General features: G+C 50.8%; 1 protein-coding gene across 1 annotated transcript in view; it reads right to left on the reverse strand.

Annotated features, from left to right (window-relative positions):
- Window positions 1–20,207, reverse strand: part of TMEM87B (transmembrane protein 87B) — an 81,919-nt gene that overhangs the window by 24,728 nt on the left and 36,984 nt on the right. The window contains exons 13-21 of the mRNA XM_077135130.1: window positions 19,391–19,452; window positions 18,983–19,166; window positions 11,740–11,839; window positions 8,973–9,066; window positions 7,476–7,549; window positions 2,612–2,718; window positions 2,468–2,526; window positions 1,123–1,226; window positions 434–507 (exon numbers count right to left, since the gene is read on the reverse strand). Of these exons, the coding sequence (XP_076991245.1) occupies window positions 434–507; window positions 1,123–1,226; window positions 2,468–2,526; window positions 2,612–2,718; window positions 7,476–7,549; window positions 8,973–9,066; window positions 11,740–11,839; window positions 18,983–19,166; window positions 19,391–19,452 (858 nt within the window). The remainder of the gene's footprint in view (window positions 1–433; window positions 508–1,122; window positions 1,227–2,467; window positions 2,527–2,611; window positions 2,719–7,475; window positions 7,550–8,972; window positions 9,067–11,739; window positions 11,840–18,982; window positions 19,167–19,390; window positions 19,453–20,207) is intronic.

The following is a 20,207-nucleotide window of genomic DNA, read 5'->3' on the forward strand; positions in this document are numbered from 1 at the left end:
TATTATTTAGAAAATAAAGAAAGTATGAAAGAGCACTAAATCATAACTAGGGGTGCTCTGGGTATGACCAGGAAATTATACACAGTTTTAAAAGAGGAAGAGGAGGGTTCCAACCCCCAAGTGGGGCTCCCCGGAGGGGGCTCCAGTCCCTGCTACCCCACGGGGGGCCCCACCACGTACCCACACCGCCTTCCCCGAGCACCTGCTCCCGTGCTCAGACTTTAAAGCGAAAAGTAACAAAGTTTAAACTACATTAACAACCTCCGAGCAGGCTTTCCTGTTTGTGACTCCACATGGCAGCAATTCAATACCGTAACACTGAAAAAACATTTCGTAGGAAAACAAAATGCGCGACCTTGCATCACAGATTAAGGCACGATATTTCTGTTACAATACGTAAAATGATCATTGAAAAAGAAAACATGTCACTCACTTAAATTTTCAGATGTGACTGAGAATTCTTCAATTTCATCATCGGGATCATCTATTAACGGCACGAAGGCATATCTACATGGGAAACAAAAAGGAGTTTTATTAGCTTGCTTAAACCTGTTCAATATTCAGTTTAAATATATCTAAAATGGTCCTTGAATATGGAAAAACTGCATGTTAAGAGCTTCTTATGAATTAGATAGTGAAGACTCAAAACGCTCACTCCCAAACTGGCAGACTACTGTGCAGAAACTGAAACTGGTCTCACACCCTGTTGGTGGATGCACTGATGGATAAAGCCTTTTAGGAAAGCAATTTTGCAACACACAGCGTTGAGGGAAAACCCTTTTTGCTGCGTCGGGTCTCAGCCTATTGCCTAAGGAAGAAGCTGCTGGCAGCAGTGAGGCGGTGACACCCCTCAGGAGTGAGCCCACAGGCCTGCCCTGCCAGCCTGCCCTGTAAGGAAGCAGCACGGGCCCCCAGACAGCACGCAGCCGCCGCCACGGCCGAAAACGAGAAACTAGGGCCGCCCAGTCGCCCAGGGCTGCCACCTTCCCCACTGCCCGAGAGCTGACCCCAGCCCTCCCTCCCGCGGGCCCACCTCTCGCCGCGCCTCAGCAGGACCCTCCCGGGGCCACCCTGAGCCCGTGGCCCTGTGGGGGCTCCCGGGGCAGGGAGGGGTGGGGGTACCTCTGGTTATTGGCCGAGGGTCTCCACAGAAACATGATCACGAGAAGGACGAGTGAGAACAGGAAGCTCCAGAAGGCGTCGTCCACCCAGCGCTCCATCCAATCCTAAAGGGCAGGTCCAGCACACGGGGTTAATTTCCTGCTAAACACACAGATCTTCTAGGCAGACAGTAAACACTGACAAGCACTAGTGACATCTTTCCAACCAATAAACGAGCCTTCCAAATATAACCAAGCACACAATTTTACAAGGAACCTAAAATACTGAGAAATCTTGAATAATTCGGTCAAGATGCCTACTACCTTTATAAAATGTTTCCTTGAGCCTCGTAAGCAATCAGATAACAATCCTAATGTCATAAAGAGAAGTCGAGAACTGGAGCTTACAGGGTCACTAAAGCTGTGTCTGTTTGCCGGGGGAGAGCAGTAGGGCTCAGACAGCATGCAGACCCCGCTGGCTCATGAGTGGGTCCACTGCAGACCAGAACCGGGCAGCAGGCAGCGGTGGGGCTGACCACTCGGTGACACAATCTCAATGCAAATACTGTCTCCAGGGGTTATTTTGCTTTTAGTGGAGCAGCAGGTTTTATTACATATTGTTTGCAAAGCTTCTAAAGGGCCATTTTTATCTTATAAACACTTCTTCCATAAAATTTTAGGGTTAACAGAAGGTTTTAGAAAACAAAACTAGACATCCAAGACATCTACTTACAACTGCAAGTGAAAATACATTCAGCTGGGGAAGGAGAAAAAAAAATGCTGAAGGTTCAAATCCCTTCCCCCACTGAAGTGTCCCGAAGCGGCAGAAACCCAGGATTTTCAGAGGCTGGTGTGACCGCTCAGGGAGGAAGACTTCCTGCCCCACGGCGTGAGTCTGAGAGCTGGGCCCTTTCCTCTGAGGCCCATCCAGGATGCTCCGCCCCGGAAGCCTCTCGGACCCAGGCCCCGCCCTTTCGATGGGAGTGACGGGATGACGAAGAGGACCCGGATGACGAAGAGGACCCGGATGACGAAGAGGACCCGCCTTCTGCGCGGTGCGCAGAAATGGGAAGGAGTAAAAGATTTCCTGTCCCCTTAAATTACACACGGAGGGAATTCTTTTTCAAAAAAATACAAAACGTTGAGAAAAGGACATAATAGGGAAAGGAGATATTAGAAGGAACTTTTTCAGATTCATTTGAAGGAGACAAAGTTTTTATAATTCTATGTAAAATATTTCAAAGCAAATACAAAACTTCCACTAAAATTACCCCATTTACAAAGAGAAACTAAATTCTTCAAAATTATACAAAATAAAATTGTGTAATTGAAAACAAAAAAAGATTCAGCAGGGAGACTATACTTACTGACTGACATTTGGGGATTCTGAATGTCTTCGTTGTCCATACCATAAACACTACAGAAGCTGAAACACACAGAAAAGGCACCTTTAAAGGGACTTACAATACAATCCTTACATTCAGTATGACAAGAAAAGTTAAATGGCTTACCCAGCACAGCAAAGATCAGAGTGTTTGTAAAGTGCCTGTATAAAGAAAATTTTACTGTGTTCTTTCTTAGCCTTAGAGTCTTCATAGTTTGTGCCAAACTTACAAAAATGTAAAATACATTAAGGAAAAACATTTTAAATAGTATGTTTAATATTTTTGTAATAAAGTTAACATAAAAAGCAAAGTAAGAGTCTTCTACGTTTCCTAAGTTAATACTGCTAAATAGTAGCTAAAATTTGAAGTTAATAGAACAGAAAACGCCATCCCAGCCGATCCTGCGCACTCCCGGCACTGACCTCCCCAGAAAACGCCATCCCAGCCGATTCTGCGCACTCCCGGCACTGACCTCCTCGTGGATTCTGCTCCACAGCCCACCAGCACCTGAGGCAGACGCACTCCAAGGGGAAAACCCGGAGGCGCCCAGGTCCCTGCGCAGAGCTGCTCCCCAGACCAGGGTCCCCACCCCGCCTGTGCTTCTCCACCTCGGTCCTGGCTTAACTTGTCCTTTGAAGGGTACTCTCGGTTTACCCTCCGGTGACCCTAATGGAGAGGTCAGGCCCGCTAAAAATCCCATTTCTACACTGAGCCACTGACATGTGGCCAATAAAATGCAGCTGGGGTGGGCAAGGACAGATCTGACCCAAAAGGTGGTCACCCCAGGGGAGATGTCCCCACAGCTCAGGACCGCAGCCAGGCAGGAAGGGGCTCCTCGGTGAGCGAGGGGACAGCGGGCTGGGAGAGTGGTCAGAGTGGACCGGCCATCGCCGTCCTGCTCTCCTGGGGTCAGCCGTTCCCAGGAGACCCACTCAAGGGGAGGCCTCAGGGAAGGAGAGCACCTGGAGGCTAGATTTGGTCCGGGCAGGTATTTTGTCCTTATTGGTCAGTTCAGCTCATTCAGCTCATGACTTAAGAGGGAAGAGTGGGCACGTGCAGGGTCACACCTGGCCGTGCCATGGGTTAGCCAGGGGCACAGCTGCACGTCCCATCCGTGTGTCACGAGTCAGCCAGGGGTACAGCTGCATGTCCCCTCCGTGCGCCAGGGGAAAGTGGCACTTTGCAGCCTTTCCCTGGAGCATGGCCCCAGGAGCAAGTGCTGAGACGCTGCTGGCTTGCACCAACAAGCGCTGTTTAGGAACCAACACAGATCCACATGCAGCCACGTCACCGAAAATACTCCAAACGAGCAGTCTACCAAAAGAATTGAACAGGCAAATTTTGTATTTATGCCTCCTGTTTTAAATTATAAATATTTCCTTAATCAAAAACTTTTACTACTAAAACTGCTTTTTAATATTTCTACATAACCAACAAGTTGCAAAAGAAATCAACTTCTAAAACACACATCCCAACCAATTATGGCTACTGTCAGAACTAACAAAAATGCAAATACACTTCTATTATTCCTTAAAACATAAAGATCAATGCTTTATAAAAACTCTTGACTAAAACCCACCTTCTAGGTAAAAACACGGTTTCATTTAATAATTCAAAAGTATTTTTTAAAAGCCGAGGAGTAAAAAGATCAAACGCAAATTCAAAACTGCTGAAGCCAAATCTTAAGTCATCTCTCCCATGGCAGGGAGAGCGCGGCGGGGGGGGGGGGGCGAGGGAGGCGCAGGGGGTCGCCTTCTTGGGGAGCCAGGCGCAGGAGCACAGCTGCAGCAGAAAAGGGCGCCCCGGGGTCGGCTAGGGGGGCGGGTGGGGGGCAGGAGCCAGATCAGAATCTTCTGCCCATTGCAAAATAGCAAAAAATAAAGCACGGGGCAGGAAGGAAGGGGCCTGGTGGGGAGAGGCTACAGCTTTTGAATTTTTTGGGTTATTTCTTTCCAACACTTCAGAATTAGGTTCCTACAGCATTAGCTACACTAAGTTCATCAAAATCACGGGCAGCAGGGCCATTTCTCCAAGCACCCAATGCCCTATGTACCTAGTCCTGCTTCTTTCACTTGCCATCTGTAATCATTTAGGAAATCCACTATCTGTACAAGAAAAGCAAGTTTTTCATTTCAGTAATGAAAATGAACAAACAGCAATCTGAAAGCAAATGTCAGAAATTCAGATTTAAGCAGAAATGCAGACCAGATTTCCTGACTCTCACCATTAACACTAACCAAGATCACTGTAAGTTCTGGATTTTTTCCTAGTTTCTCAAATATTTTCATTAAAAATATTAATAACCAAGTAAATGGAGCCTTTTTGTCCTGTTTCCCTCCCTCACCGCCTGGGAGGACGCACTGTGGGTACGCAAGCTGCATTTGAGTGTCATCATCCACGAGGGGCCGTGTGGACGGTTACCAGCAGGAACCTCTGAGATCGGTACGTGCAAATTACCACGAGGTGAGATAAAGCACGTGTCAAGTCTGTTGCTCCATCAAATATCTGAAGGACACCTCCCCAACCTGTCAAAGGCTGTGGGCGCGCGGGGGAAACAACGCAGCCCTGACCCGGGCCCCACCTGGGGTGCAGGGAGTCGTCCTCCACCTCCCGTCCTCCGGGACCCCGCGGGCTGCAGGACAGGCCTGGGCAGGCGCCGCAACTTCTCAGCTGCGGAATTTCTATTTCTAAATGAAAACTATACTAGAGCAAGATATTTATGTCACACCTGAGAAGCTCAGCCTCATGTAACTGTAACTCAGTAAACTGGATCCTAAACTAGAAGCTCTGGGCAGCAGTAGAAAATGGTTTTTAGACAAGTTTGGTCAGAAACAGCTCTTTAAATCAGGGGTTACTGATTTCTTAAGGACGGTCCGCAGGCACCTGGGGTCTGAGGACGTCACTTCAGACACCCTTACAGCCCCTCTGTATGTACGAGTCCTGGGGTGTGGGGGACACATGTGGGCGTGTGCAGGAGTGTGTGTGGTGTGCGTGGGGGGATTTGCAGACGTGTGCAGGCAGGAGCGTGTAGATGTGTGCAGTGTGGGAACGTCTGTAGGGCATGTGTGGGTACCATGCCCAGTTCCTGGGGTGGACGTGGACAAGTGTGTGGGGCATGTGTGGGTGTGTGCAAGACCGTGTGTGGGGCATGTGTGGGTGTGTGCAAGACCGTGTGTGGGGCATGTGTGGGTGTGTGCAGGCACATGTGCAGACGTGTTGTACATGTTTGCAGGAGTGTGCAGATGGGGGTGGGGCATGTATGGGGGTATTTGGGGTGCCCAGCTCCTGGGATGGATGTGTGTAGGTGTGTAGGTGTGTGTAGAGGTGTGTGCGACATGTGTGGACATGTGGGTGTGTGTGAGGTTTTCACAATTCCTGGGGTGGGTATGTGCATGGTGTGTGCAGATGTGTGCAGACATATGTGGGGTATGTGCAGGACTGCACAGGCGTGTGTGGGTATGTGCAAATATGCGCAAGTTGTATGAGACATGTGTAGATGTACATGGGGCAAATGCACACATGTGCAGACGTGTGTGGGTGTGTGCGGGGCATGTACAGATGTGTGAAGCGGGTATGGCTGAGTGCAGGTGTGTGTGGGCGTGTGCAGCCATGTTCAGGTTGTATGGGGTATGTGCAGGCAGTGCATGCAAAGAATGTGCAAGCATGTGCAGGCTGTGTATGGGTGCACAGGTGTGTGCGGGCCATGTGTAGGGTGTGTATGCATGTGTGTGGCCTGTGTACACGCATGTGGGGTGTGTGCAGCTGTGTATAGGTGTGTGCAAGCATGTGCAGGCAGTGTATGGGTGTGCGAGGTGCAGATGTGTGCAGGTCATGTATAAGGTGTGTGTGTGGGCTGTGTGTAGGATGTGTCTGTGGGGTTTGTGCGTATGTGTGTGGGGAGCATGTCTGCAGGTGTGTGGGGCATGCGTGTGGGTGTGTGGGGTGTGTGCAGTATGTGGGGCGTGGGTGTGGGTGTGGGGTGTGTGGCATATGTACGTGTGTGGGGTATGTGTTCGAGTGTGTGGGGTGCATGTGCAGGTGTGCGCACACTGTGCTTGTGCTTCCTCGGAGGCCCCCGCCGTCACCACCTCACCACCTCAACCTCGTCACTGACACAACCACCCAAAAAGGGCCGGCGCCAGGCTCCTGGGCCAGGGCTTTCGGGGGTTTCTCTTGAGAATTTGGGGCGGGGAATCTGAAGAGGAGCTAGACGGCTCCTAGGCAGAGCAGCGGGGGCACTTCCTTTGGAGAAGGGGCTCTGGCCCTATCCGTCAGACACGCAGGTGAGAACATGCAAAGTGAAAGGTCATAGGTTGACGACGGACAGGACGGGGCGTGGGGGACAGTCCACGCTGTGGGGGAGTCCACGAGGACGCCTGCAGCTCTGCGCTCCGCCCCTCCCCCTTTCACTTCCTCTCTCCACGGAGGCTGGGCAGAAGCGCCTGAGAACCCGCAGGGAGGGTCTGCAACGTCCAGGCCCCGGCCAGGCCCCTGCCCAGCCCCTGCTCCACCCCTGGCCCCCCCCCCCCCCCGCCACTGCCCAGCTGCCCTCCCCCCCGCCCGTCCCCCCCGGGATGCCTCCGTGGTTGGCCTCCTCAAGTCCAGCTCTGCCCCAGCCACCCCGACGAGAGGGCAGAGGCCCCTACGGCGCCTTCTTCCCCTTCTGGGCCCCCCGCAGCCCGCCCGCCCGTGCCTGCGGCCCGCCCACACTCCCGGCAGGGCGCCCCCGCCCTCCCCCCGCCCCCCTCGCGCCGTCTGCTCCCGGGCGCCCCTTGCTCTGGCGGCTGCTCCCCACGCGTGTCGCGGATCCGCTGTGCTCGCCGAGCCACAGTCAAGCCTTCTCCAGGGGCTGATAAGGTTGTCACTTTTCTGCTTTCAACTAAATGCCCATATTAAAGCATCAATAATGTCAAACTATACACTTGTATTATTATTACAAATGAAAAATAAAGCTTTAACAACTAGTCTTCTCGAGGACACCGTAAAGGATATGAACCACACAAAAATGGAGTCAATGACCGCTAAGGCGATGTCGCCCAGGACCACGGCCAGATGGCTGGAACCCTGGAAGAGAAAAAAGTCAAAGTCTCATCTAAGCTACCGCCTATGCAGAAAGACAAGTTAGCCTATCTCATCACTTCACAAGAGTCATAAACATAAAAAATGTTTTATTTCCTTAGAGAATTCCATTTAAGTGGCAAGGAGTTACGTGTTTTGGCAGCAACAAATGCAGACGGCGGACGCTGGAGCGAGGCCGGAACGGACAGCATGAGGCAGCCTCAGCCCCCTCCGCGGGCAGCTGTCCAGGGCGGCCGGCAGGGGCCGGGTGGCGGCCACGGGCGCAGGGTGAGTGCGTCCCGGCGGGGGCGCGCAGGGGACGCTTGCCCGGCACTGATGGAGAGCTGCGTATTTCCCACAGACCATCTAAGAGGCCGAGGACGCACAATTTTAAAGAAATGCAAAGATACATGCAAACCTACTGTGGGATACTTATCTTTTCTATTTTCTTCCTAACAAAAACGAATTTGTTTCCTGCGGATTATAGATTTATAAGCAGAATTCTCACTATGAGATGAAAATAAATACACCACAGAGTAAAAGGGAGGGCGTCAGAGGGCATGCTGAGGGGCCTGTCCACGCACCGGGCGAGTGCCCTGCGTTAGGGACCCAGGGCGCGGGGCCCCTCTGGAGCCCACTCGCGGCACACGCCAGGGCAGCACGCCCAGCGCAGCGGACACACCCTGCGCAAAAATCCCAAGGCTCTGAATCCGACAAAATGTAATAAATGTCATCACTCAGCCCTCAACCACTGACTAAGAAAAGCCAAGGACCAACGCTCTGGGATCTTCGCCAACATCGACATTCTGAGTGTCCGCAGAAGCGGTGACCAGGGCGGAGAGCGCCACGGCCTGTGCCACCAGAGCCCATGCCAACCCCTGCCGCGGCAGCCCAGGCCCGTAGACGACTCGGACGGCCGAGGAGGGGCAAGGCCTGAAGCCTGGACAACAAACGTCCTGTCCACAGGACACGTCTCAAATCAGGAGTGAGGGAGGGCGGGACGCGCTCGATGCCCCCGAGGGTTTAGGGAACCGCAGGGGTTCTGGGACAGGCCTAATTCCTGGGAAGACTCCCGGCGGCACCGGGACCCCTCACACCATTGTAAGATGTACTTTAAAAAGGGGCTACTCTTAGGAAAGAACTCAAATTGTCCCTTCTCCATACATTTCCCATCTTAAAGAATTCACCTCCGGTAATAGAAAATAAAATCACATTTCACAGCAACAGACGAGGGGGGGGCGGGGGGCAGGGCGCGATGGGGGGAGGGGGAAGGGGAGGGGAGTGGTGGCGCAGGGGCAGGGAGGCGGCAGGGGTAGGGGTGGGGAGGTGGCGGTGGAGGGGTAAGGGGTGGGCAGGGGTGGGGTGGGGGCGGGGGAGGGGTGGGGGAGGGTAGGAGGGGGGAGGGCGGGGTGCAGCGGGCCGGCCTTACCACAGTGACTCTGAGGGCGCCTCCGGCGGCGGCGCAGGCAAAGTGGGCGGCCCCCAGCGCGGTCACGCGGGGCGCGGCTGCTCCTAGGCGGGGCCTGGAGGAGGAGGCGGGGTGTGAGGACGAGCCGGGCACTGGGCAGCTAAGGGCAGACCAGGCCGGGCCCCGGGCCTCCTCCATGTGCGGGAACTGAAGGTGGCTCTGCCGGGGCACGTTGGGGAGCCGCCTGCTGTGGCCCCTTCCAGTCCTGCCCTCGCGTAGCACCCCACTTAACAGTAAATTGAGAAGCACTAAAATGATATTTTTGATTCTTACAAAATATGAGTTGGGAAAGTAGAAAGATGGTGATTTTTGCAATTAATAATCTGAGAATAGAACTGATATTGCATAATGCAAATCACACCTTATTACACATACATTTTAGGACACTCAAAAGGTCACTTCTCAGAATAATCAGAAGAAAAAACTGATTTTGAAAAAACATTTAGAATAATCACTTTAAAAAGACTATTTATCCAGTTTAATCTGAACTAGGATTCATGTAACCAGCTAACGGGGACCCCAAGCAGTCACTGCAGCGCGCAGGGCTGGCGGCGGGAGGGGATCTGCTCCGGGGGCGGCGCCCGCACGGCAGCACCTCACCCCACTCCCGGGACCCCAGAACGTGCAGCTGCAGCACGCTCCCGACAAGCGGCGTTTGGGCTCGGTACACGGTACTAAGGCGAAAAGGTTAAAAAGCATCTAAGAAGGAAGTCGGTGGAAAAAGGTTTCCCGCTGAAGCCTTGTAGGTCGCCAGTCCCAGTGGGGATTTACTCGGAGCCTGGGGCCTGGGGGCACTGCGGGACACAAGTCAGTGCCAACTGCCGAGTCGTGCGCACCCGGTGCCGTCACTGGGGCGGGGCGTGCACCAGGCAGGTGCGAGGACAGAGCTGTCCGCTCGAGCAGTGACAGCCAGGCTGATCAGGGAGAAGTGGGGGACAAACCCGCTGGGACCCAGGGGAGGGGGCTGCAGGCAGAGGCTCGCTGCGCTTCAGCAGCCGCCACCGCAGGAAGGCCCATGGGAGGGGCAGGAGGCGCCCTGGAGCAGGAGTGGGGAGCTGGCCCGGGGGTCCCACGGAAGGAAGAAGGCCTCGGAGCAGAGGCTCAAGTGCAGGGGAGCTGGAGGGCGGGCTCCTGCAGCCCAGCCGCATGCCCGGGTGGGGCTGGGGCCTCCGTGGAGTAACGGGGGAGGCGGACAGCACAGCCCGCTCACAAGTCCCGCAGTAACGGGGGCGTGGAGAGAAAGGGGGTGAAGCAGGAGAGGGTCACGCGGGATCACTCCACTGCAGCACGCCTGGACCCTGCCCTGCCCGGAGGCTGAGCTCTTCGGTGGCTTCTCTCTCCCCACAGTCGGCTGAGGGCTGGGGGGGGAGGAGGAGGGTGGGAGACTGAGGGGGGGTAACAGAGGGTAAGAGGGTCCTCTGCAGAGGGGAGACAAGATGAACCGGCAGAGGAACCCGGCGGCACTTCCAGCAGCACTGCTCCCTGGGCAGCGCAGCCACCAGCTGGAAGCCCTTCGCAGCAGGTCCCGGTGCTCAGGTGCACCGGGGTGGATGGAGGCTGCACAGACAGATGGGGGTCAGTGTCCTGCTGGGCTGTGGGTCATCGCCAAAGAAAGACAGTGTGGCCGACAGAGAGAGGGTCAAGGCCAGAGGCCACGCTGGGTCCGAGGATGGCTAGACCAGCACGGTGGGAGACAGTGAAGGGAAAGACAGGAGGTGGCACTGAGAATGGATGATGGGGAGGATGGGGGAACAGGTGCGTCCCTCCAGGGGACCCGCGGCTGAGCTGAGGCCGGGCAGGGCCACCACAAGGATGCGAAGGGCAGTGGGAATTCCAGTGGGCAGCGCAGGGGTTGGCTGGAGCTTCAGGGCTTAGGGAAGAAGGATGAACACTGGTCCAAACAGGCGGTGATGACAGAGGGGACAGGTTAGCCAGGGCAGCCGGGTTCAGGGTCTTGCTGGCCAGGTGCTTGACTCCATCCTGTCCTACAAAGGGTGCTTAACCCCATCTTCTCCTACCACAGGGTGCTTAACCCCATCTCCTACCACAGGGTGCTTAACCCCATCCTCTCCTACCACAGGGTGCTTAACCCCATCCTCTCCTACCACAGGGTGCTTAACCCCATCCTCTCCTACCACAGGGTGCTTAACCCCATCCTCTCCTACCACAGGGTGCTTAACCCCATCCTCTCCTACCACAGGGTGCTTAACCCCATCCTCTCCTACCACAGGGTGCTTAACCCCATCCTCTCCTACCACAGGGTGCTTAACCCCATCCTCTCCTACCACAGGGTGCTTAACCCCATCCTCTCCTACCACAGGGTGCTTAACCCCATCCTCTCCTACCACAGGGTGCTTAACCCCATCCTCTCCTACCACAGGGTGCTTAACCCCATCTTCTCCTACCACAGGGTGCTTAACCCCATCCTCTCCTACCTCCCACAAACGCAGTCATCAAAGCCTAACTGCCGGGCCAGGGAACACAAAATGGTTTAAACGTCAAGAACCATTTCCGTCATCCCCGGAGGTGGTTATTCATTCCTCTAACTATAAGGTTACTGGAATTCAAACCCGAGATCTTTATTCTAGAGTATTATACAGTGGCCAGGACATGAAGTCCCGCAGAAACGCCCTCCTGCAGACTGTCCCAGGGGATGTGTGCAGTGACCTGTGGCGCTTCAGGTAGCAGAGGTCGGGGTGGGAGGCAGCTCTGCGGCCGCCCGACTTACTTGACGATGCCGTAGCCCAGACTCACGACGGTCACCAGGAGGCGGGCCAAGGTCCTCTTCATGGCAGACACCAGCTCCGCGAGGACCAGCACAGCCTGCGCTGGGAGCAAAGCATCCCCGTGAGCCGGAGGGAGGCCAGTGAGCCAGTGCTGCTCAGGCCAGGTCCCCAGTGTCCCGGGAGGTGGGACCCGGCCGGAACCAGTCTAGTGGACAATCTGACAGCCGTCTCCTCAAGCTCCCTCATTCTGCCTGTCCCCATCAGGGCACCAGAACAAATGAGACCCCTTTTCTTGCCCTCAACACACTTGAAAACTAAGGCGCCATCCAGAGTCCCCTTTCCCAGCACGCCCTTGTCACTCTTTCTTTAAAATGCATGCATGAGGAAAAAAAACGAAGCTGGAGGTCTCGCGATGCCGGACTTTAAGGCATATTATGAAGCCACAGTGATCAAAACAGCATGGTATTGGCATAAAGATAGATACATCGACCAATGGAATCGAACAGAGTGCTCAGATATAGACCCTCTCATCTATGGACATTTGATCTTTGATAAGGCAGTCAAGCCAACTCACCTGGGACAGAACAGTCTCTTCAATAAATGGTGCCTAGAGAACTGGATATCCATATGCAAAAGAATGAAAGAAGACCCATATCTCACACCCTATACAAAAGTTAACTCAAAATGGATCAAAGATCTAAACATTAGGTCTAAGACCATAAAACAGTTAGAGGAAAACGTTGGGAGATATCTTATGAAACTTACAACTGGAGGCAGTTTTATGGACCTTAAACCTAAAGCAAGAGCACTGAAGAAGGAAATAAATAAATGGGAACTCCTCAAAATTAAACACTTTTGTGCATCAAAGAACTTCATCAAGAAAGTAGAAAGACAGCCTACACAATGGGAGACAACATTTGGAAATGACATATCAGATAAGGGTCTAGTATCCAGAATTTATAAGAGATTGTTCAACTCAACAACAACAAAAAGACAGCCAACCCAATTACAAAATGGGAAAAAGACTTGAACAGACACCTACCAGAAGAGGAAATACAAATGGCCAAAAGGCACATGAAGAGATGCTCAATGTCCCTGGCCATTAGAGAAATGCAAATCAAAACCACAATGAGATATCATCTCACACCCACCAGAATGGCCATTATCAACAAAACAAAAAATGACAAATGCTGGAGAGGATGCGGAGAAAGAGGCACACTTATCCACTGTTGGTGGGAATGTCAAATGGTGCAACCACTGTGGAAGGCAGTTTGGCGGTTCCTCAAAAAGCTGAATATAGAATTGCCATATGACCCAGCAATACCATTGCTAGGTATCTACTCAAAGGACTTAAGGGCAAAGACACAAACGGACATTTGCACACCAATGTTTATAGCAGCGTTATTTACAATTGCAAAGAGATGGAAACAGCCAAAATGTCCATCAACAGAAGAATGGCTAAACAAACTGTGGTATATACATACGATGGAATATTATGCAGCTTTAAGACAGAATAAACTTATGAAGCATGTAATAACATGGATGGACCTAGAGAACATTATGCTGAGTGAGTCTATCCAAAAACTAAAGGACAAATACTGTATGGTCCCACTGATGTGAACCGACATTCGAGAATAAACTTGGAATATGTCACTGGTAACAGAGTCCAGCAGGAGTTAGAAACAGGGTAAGATAATGGATAATTGGAGCTGAAGGGATACAGACTGTGCAACAGGACTAGATACAAAAACTCAAAAATGGACAGCACAATAATACCTAATTGTAAAGTAATCATGTTAAAACACTGAATGCAGCTGCATCTGAGCTATAGGTTTTTTTTTTACTATTATTATTTTTATTTTTTTCTCTATATTAACATTTTATATCTTTTTCTGTTGTGTTGCTAGTTCCTCTAAACCGATGCAAATGTACTAAGAAACGATGATCATGCATCTATGTGATGATAAGAATTACTGAGTGCATATGTAGAATGGCATGATTTCTAAATGTTGGGTGAATTTCTTTTTTTCCGTTAATTAATAAAAAAACAAATGCATGCATGATGCTCCTGCTGTGTGCGAGGAGTGGCTGTGAGGGAAGAGACGGCATGCTCTTCCCTCATGGGGACCGCTAAGGGGACCGTGCACCTTGGGACGGCAGGAGTCATAAGGGCCAACTAATTCAACTGCAGCCCAGAAGAGGTTCTCAGAGGAAGCCACGCACAGATCAGACTGGAAGGACAGGTGGAACTTAACTATTTGAAGGAAGGGAGAGGAAGCAAAGAGAGCAGCACACTTAAAGCCATGGGGGAGAAAAGGGGAAAAGCATGTCTGCAGCAGGGGGGTGGCAGGAAAGGGGCACGTGACGGGGGCCTAGCAGGCCATGCGGGCCCCATGGCCACACCACATGGCTGGCGGAGTGCTAAGGGCAGTGGGAAGTTCCTGGTGGTCAATGGGGTGCGGAGCCCGGCGTGCTGCAGCACACAGGCCACCCCAAGGCCACGGCTGTGTCGTCCGGTTTCACTGGCGTGTGTTCACTGTTGTCTGTGCCCGCTTTCATGCCACAGCGGCAGAGCTGAATAGTCACAAAGAGAGATGGCCTGCAAGCGTAAACATCTATTATCTAGCCTCTTACAGGGGAAGTGTGCTGGGTTCTGGTCAAAATTAAAGTTTGCTCTATTTTAACAAGGTTGGTCTATGTACGGTGGCCTGGAGAGGCACAAGCCTCCAGGTGAGTAAGACACACAGAGACCAGGTGAGAGCTGGTGGTGGTGGGGGAGGCAGGTGTTCAGAGGGGGACACCTGCAGGCAGCTGTGAATGAGTCCACCCAGTTGTCGATGTTTCTCCTCGTCCACAAGGAATAACCACCTTGAAGGCTGACCTGGCACTAGAGGGAGGGCCTTGCCTCTCCTGGAGAGGGCAGCCTGGAGGAGCAGCAGGTGAGGTGGAGGCAGGGCAAGTCGAGAGGCATTCAAATAGGAAAAGAAGAAATAAAACTTTCCCTACTGCAGATACAGATAATCCTGAAAAATCCACAACAAAGCTCTTAGAGCTAATAAAGGAGCTCAACAAAGTGGTGGGTACAAGACCAACACTCCAAAATCAGCAGTGTTTCTATGCACTAGTGTCTCCACCCATTTGGATGGATCTTGACTGGTTTACTGGAGTCCTACAAAAGAGGAAACATTTTGGAGAAAGTGATTCAGAGAGAGCAGCACCACGAAGCAGGGAGTCCACCAACCAGTGACCTCTGGAGATAAAGAAGGAAAACGCCTCCCGGGGAGCTTCATGAAACCAGAAGCCAGGAGAGAAAGCTAGCAGATGACACCGTATTCACCATGTGCCCTTCCAGCTGAGAGAGAAGCCCTGACTGTGTTTGCCATGTGCCTTCTCACTTGAGAAAGAAACCCTGAACTTCATCGGCCTTCTTGAACTAAGGTATCTTTCCCTGGATGCCTTTGATTGGACATGTCTATAGACTTGTTGTAATTGGGACATTTTCTCAGCCTTAGAACTGTAAACCAACAACTCATTAAATTCCCCCTTTTTAAAAGCCATTCCATTTCTGGTGTATTGCATTCCAGCAGCTAGCAAACTAGAACAACTAGTAATAAGTTATCCAAGGAGGAAATCAAGAAAAAACTCCACTTATAGCACCTACTAAAAGAATCAAATTTCTAGAAATAAATTAAAGCAAGGATGTAAAAGACTTATATAGAGTAAACTATAAAACCTTCCTAAAAGAAAACAAAGAAGACCTAAATAAATGGAAGGATATTCCATATTTATAGATTAGAAGACTAAACATTGTTAAAATGTCAATACTACCCAAAGCAATTTATAGATTCCATGCAATCCCAATCAAAATTACAACAACCTTCTTTGCAGAAATGGAAAAGCCAGTCCTCACACTCACATGGAAGGAGAAGGGGCCTTGAATAGCCAAAGCCATCCTGAAAACTTCCCGATCTTAGAACTTACTGCACAGCCACAGTAATCAAAACAGCACGGATATGGGAGACCTGAATTCCATTCCCGGCCCATGCACACCCCCACCCACCGAAAAAAAACAACAGAGCATGGCAATGGCACAAGGACAAAAATACAAATCAAAGGAATCAAGTTGAGGCTCAGAAATCAACAGTCACATTCATGACCAACTGATTTTTGATGAGGGGCAAAGACTTCCCAATCGGGAACAAATGGTAGTGGGGAAACTCAATCTCCATTTGCAATGAAAAAAAGGAAAACACCTACCTCACACCTCACGCAAAAATCAACTCAGAATGGATCAAAGACCTAAATATACGAGCCCGAACAACCAAACTCCTAGAAGAAAAGCATCTCCAGGACCTTGTGCTGGGCAGTGGTTTCTTAGACTTTACACCCTAAGCATAAGCAACGAAAGAAAAAATAGAGAAATGGGCCTCCTCAAAGATCATGAAGTAAAACAATGATCTACACAATGGAAGAAAATATTCAGAAATCATATATCTGATAAAGGTTTAATACCCAGAATATATAAAGAAAGCCTTCACTCTAACAACAAAAAGACAGACAACTCAATTAAGAAATGGGAAAAAGAATGAAAATGTTCTAAAATTGATTGTGGAGATGAAAGCAAAACACTGTGATTTATACTGAGAGCCAATGATTATACGTACATGTTGGATGGATTGTACAGTGCGTGAATAAAACTACTTTTCAAAAAATGGGCAAAAGACTTGAATAGGTATCTCTTTGAACGCACATGAAAAGATGTTCCAAAAGCATTAGCCATCAGGGAAATGCAAATCAAAATAACTATGAGATACTACTTCACTCACAGTAGAATGGCTGCTATTCAAAAAATGGAAAATAAGTGTTAAAGAGAATGTAGAGAGACAGGTGCACTCGTTCACTGCTAATGACAATGTAAAAGGATACAGCTGCTATGGAAGACAGTTTGGTGGTTCCTCAGAAAGCTAAGACTAGAACTAACTACCCAGCAACCCCATTACCAGGTACATACCCCAAAGAATTGAAAGCAGGGACTCCAACCGATATCTGCACGCTGATATTCACAGTTGCCAAAAGATGGAAATGACCCATGTGTCCGTCAACCAAAGAATGGATAAACAAAATGGGTTCTATATTTACAAGGGGATAGTATTCAGCTGTGAAAAGGAATGCAGTTCTGATATATGATATCAGGTGTATCAGATATATGAACTGTGACGCCATCATGCAGCGTGAAATAAGCCAGACACAAAACGACAAATACTATATGATCTCACTGATTTGAAACAATCAGAATAAGGAAACTCACAGAGTCAGAGTCTAGAACAGAGGTTACCAGGGGATGGGGTGAGATAGGGAATGGGAACTGGAGACTTAAACTGTGTAGGGCCCCCGCCTGGGACACTGGAAATGTGGCAGTGGATGGCGGTGATGGCAGCACAACACTGTGAAAGCAGCAAACAGCACTGTAGTATCTGAACATGACTGAAAGAGGTGTTAGACCGTACTTATGGTAACAGAATGAAGATTAAAAAAAATTCATTGATGGGAGAAAAAATATGGAACTATTAAATTTTATCACTGGGGAAACCCCTGATACTGTATCAAACATTAGGGACACTCAAATCAATAGGCATGCCTAAGAGTTACTTCTGGAGGACCTCTGTTGTTGCTCAGATGTGGCCTCAGTCTCTCTAAGCCCAACTTTGCAAGTGAAACCATTGCCCTCCCCCCTACGTGGGATATGACATCCGGGGTGAAAATCTCCCTGGTGAAGTGGGAGAGGACTCCCAGGGATGAGTCTAGCCTTGGTACCATGGGATCAACAATTCCATCCTGACCAAAAGGGGAAAAAGAAGTGTAACTAATAAAGTATCAGTGGCTGAGAGAGTTCAAATAGAGTCGAGAAACTACTCTGGAGGTTGCGCTTACGCAAGCTTCAGGTAGACTTTGTTACCTATCATAACCTGCCAACCCCCAACCAGGACCATTCCAGCCAATCCCAAAGAACTCCTAGGGCAGTATGTAAGATTCTATAAAGGTTCTGTGCACTAGGGTAACTTTCCAGAAACCTACACCCTCCAGATGGGTCCCTGGACCAGGTAAGTCCTGAAATGCAAAGAGGGCCCAGCCTCTCCAGAACATCAACTAGTTCCATCCCCCAAGCCCATATTATCAACATGAAAAAGTTAGAACGGAAATAGCCCAAATACCCCTCAAGAGTGGAAGAAAGATCAAAGGTGATGGTGGAGTTACACAGAGAAGGTCGGGTTTAACAAATAAGCATGATTGCTGAATCATTATACTGATATTTCTTTTAGTCTCCAGTATCTTAGAGCAGCTAGAAGTAAAAAATCTAAAATGGTGGAATTGTAATCCATGACAAACTCTGAAATCTGTTCTACAACTAATTGCTGCAATATACTTGGAAATTTATTGCTTTTTTGTATATATGTTATTTTTCAAAAAAAGAAAAAACATATTTCTTCTAGCCTCCAGTGTTCTGGAGCAGCTACAAGGAAAAATCTGAAATAGTGGGATGGTAACCCATGCCAAGCTCTGAAATCTGTTCTGTAATTATTTGCTGAAATGTACTTTGAAAATCATTGCTTTGCCTTCTTTTCTTTGTTATGTTATATTTAACAATAAGAAATGTTTAAGAAAAAACAGAATCCATGGAGCTACACTGTACCGAGAGGGAGTCCTAAGTTAAACCAGGGGCTGTAGTTAATGGTACAATTGTAAGCTGTGCTGTCCTCAGTCGCCACTGCTGTGCCACACCAATGGTTTACACCTGACTCTTCTGTGAACCCACAACTCCTCTAAGAAAAGAAAAAAGCAGCCAGGAGGTCACAGGAAGGCTGCAGGCGCCACCTCACCTTACCCCTTCCTTCAGGTTTTACTCTCTGAGGCCAAGCTTCCTCTTCCTAGGAGGAGAAGCGGGAAGAGGATGGGGGGACACGGAGAAATGTGCTCAAAGGGCTGGCAGCACCTGAAGTCCCCGCCCAGAACTCTGTGTTGTTCTAAAGCCAGCACTGGTCGCTGACCCTTAGGAAAGGGAGATTGTCCTCCTTCAGGAGGAAGGTGAGGGAGAGTCAGACAAAGGAAAGGAGAACTGAGGACAACACGCGGCCCTGCTCTGACCTTCTCCTCTCAGTCCATAACGGGGTGCCCCCCCCCAGCAAGGGGCTTCCCGCCCATCTGCTCCCCAACCCAGGAGTCCTGGGGCCTCCAGTCGCCACGTACTCGACAGTCCAGTGCTGCTGATGCTCTGGTACTCGGTATAAAACACGGCCTTTTCAAGCATTCCCAGGAAAATGACAGCTGCAATCCAGAACTGGATTCTCAGGACATCTTTCCAATAACAGGCTGACCACAGGAGCCAGAGCGCGCCGTAGGAAAGGTAGACAACGCACATGACCATGTAGAACTGCGGGAGAGAGGCACTGTCAGTCCTCCCGCCATTTAAAACCTGGTGTTTCTACATTTAAGTATCAAATCCTGTATCTCCCAGGCCTCTAGATCCAGGAACAAAGGGCATGTCAGCACTGGCTACTAAGGAGTTACCTCCATCCAGACCTTGAAAGTAAAGAATTTGCCAATTAGGACACGAAGTTGTTTTATAAAAGGAAAACCATGATACGTGATACTCACCACCATCAGAGGCCAATCGGATGCAGAGATATAGCCATGAGGTCCCATCATAGAAAGAGAGACTGGGGAAAGGAGGGGAGAAGAGATGGTGTTTAAATTCCAGCTCCGAGAGCACAGACCAGACTGACCGGGGTGGGGCCGCTGAAGCCCGGGGTACGAGAGCTGCGCTGTCTGACCGCTGTCTCACCAAGCGTCTTTCCTGGACCCCAGGCTCCTGGGACAACCTGTGCCAGGGGAGGTCTCAGGAAGAAAGCAGGGTAGCCACGGCCACCTGTGGCCTTCGATGGCCCTGGCCCATTTGCCCACCTGCTGGGGACTCTCTCTCAGTGTCCCTTGGGGCGAGTCACTGAATTTGTGCCTCTGTCCGAGGCGGCACTCTCCAGTTCTGAGGGAGGGGCCCCAGGCTGCCCACGGGTGTCAAGGGCCCCACAGCTGCCCCCATGGCTGCGCCAGCCCCTCCCAGCGCAGTCCTCCTGGGGTCCCGTCTTCCCACGGGGTCCCATCTTCCCATGGGCCTCCAGAGCAGCTGCCTGCACGGCTTCCCCCGCAGGCCCGAGGCCCCTGGGGGTCATTGGAGCAGCCTGCCCAGCCTCTGGCCTCCTGTCTCATTGGACGGGGTGCACCTGAATGTCCCTGAGAGGGTCTGACACACGGGCTGGCCCCCGTGGCCAGTGGACGTTGGGACAGAGATAGTCGTCATTCCCTTGGAAACCGCCAGGGAGCAGGGCTGCAGCCATCCTTTAAAGAAAAACAGCCGAGAGACTGGACACCTCACACCCCGGGGAAGGCCACGTTTCGGGCAACAGAGTATGGTTGG

Source organism: Tamandua tetradactyla, chromosome 17 (genome assembly GCF_023851605.1).
Source record: "Tamandua tetradactyla isolate mTamTet1 chromosome 17, mTamTet1.pri, whole genome shotgun sequence".
NCBI classification, from domain to species: Eukaryota; Metazoa; Chordata; class Mammalia; order Pilosa; family Myrmecophagidae; genus Tamandua; species Tamandua tetradactyla.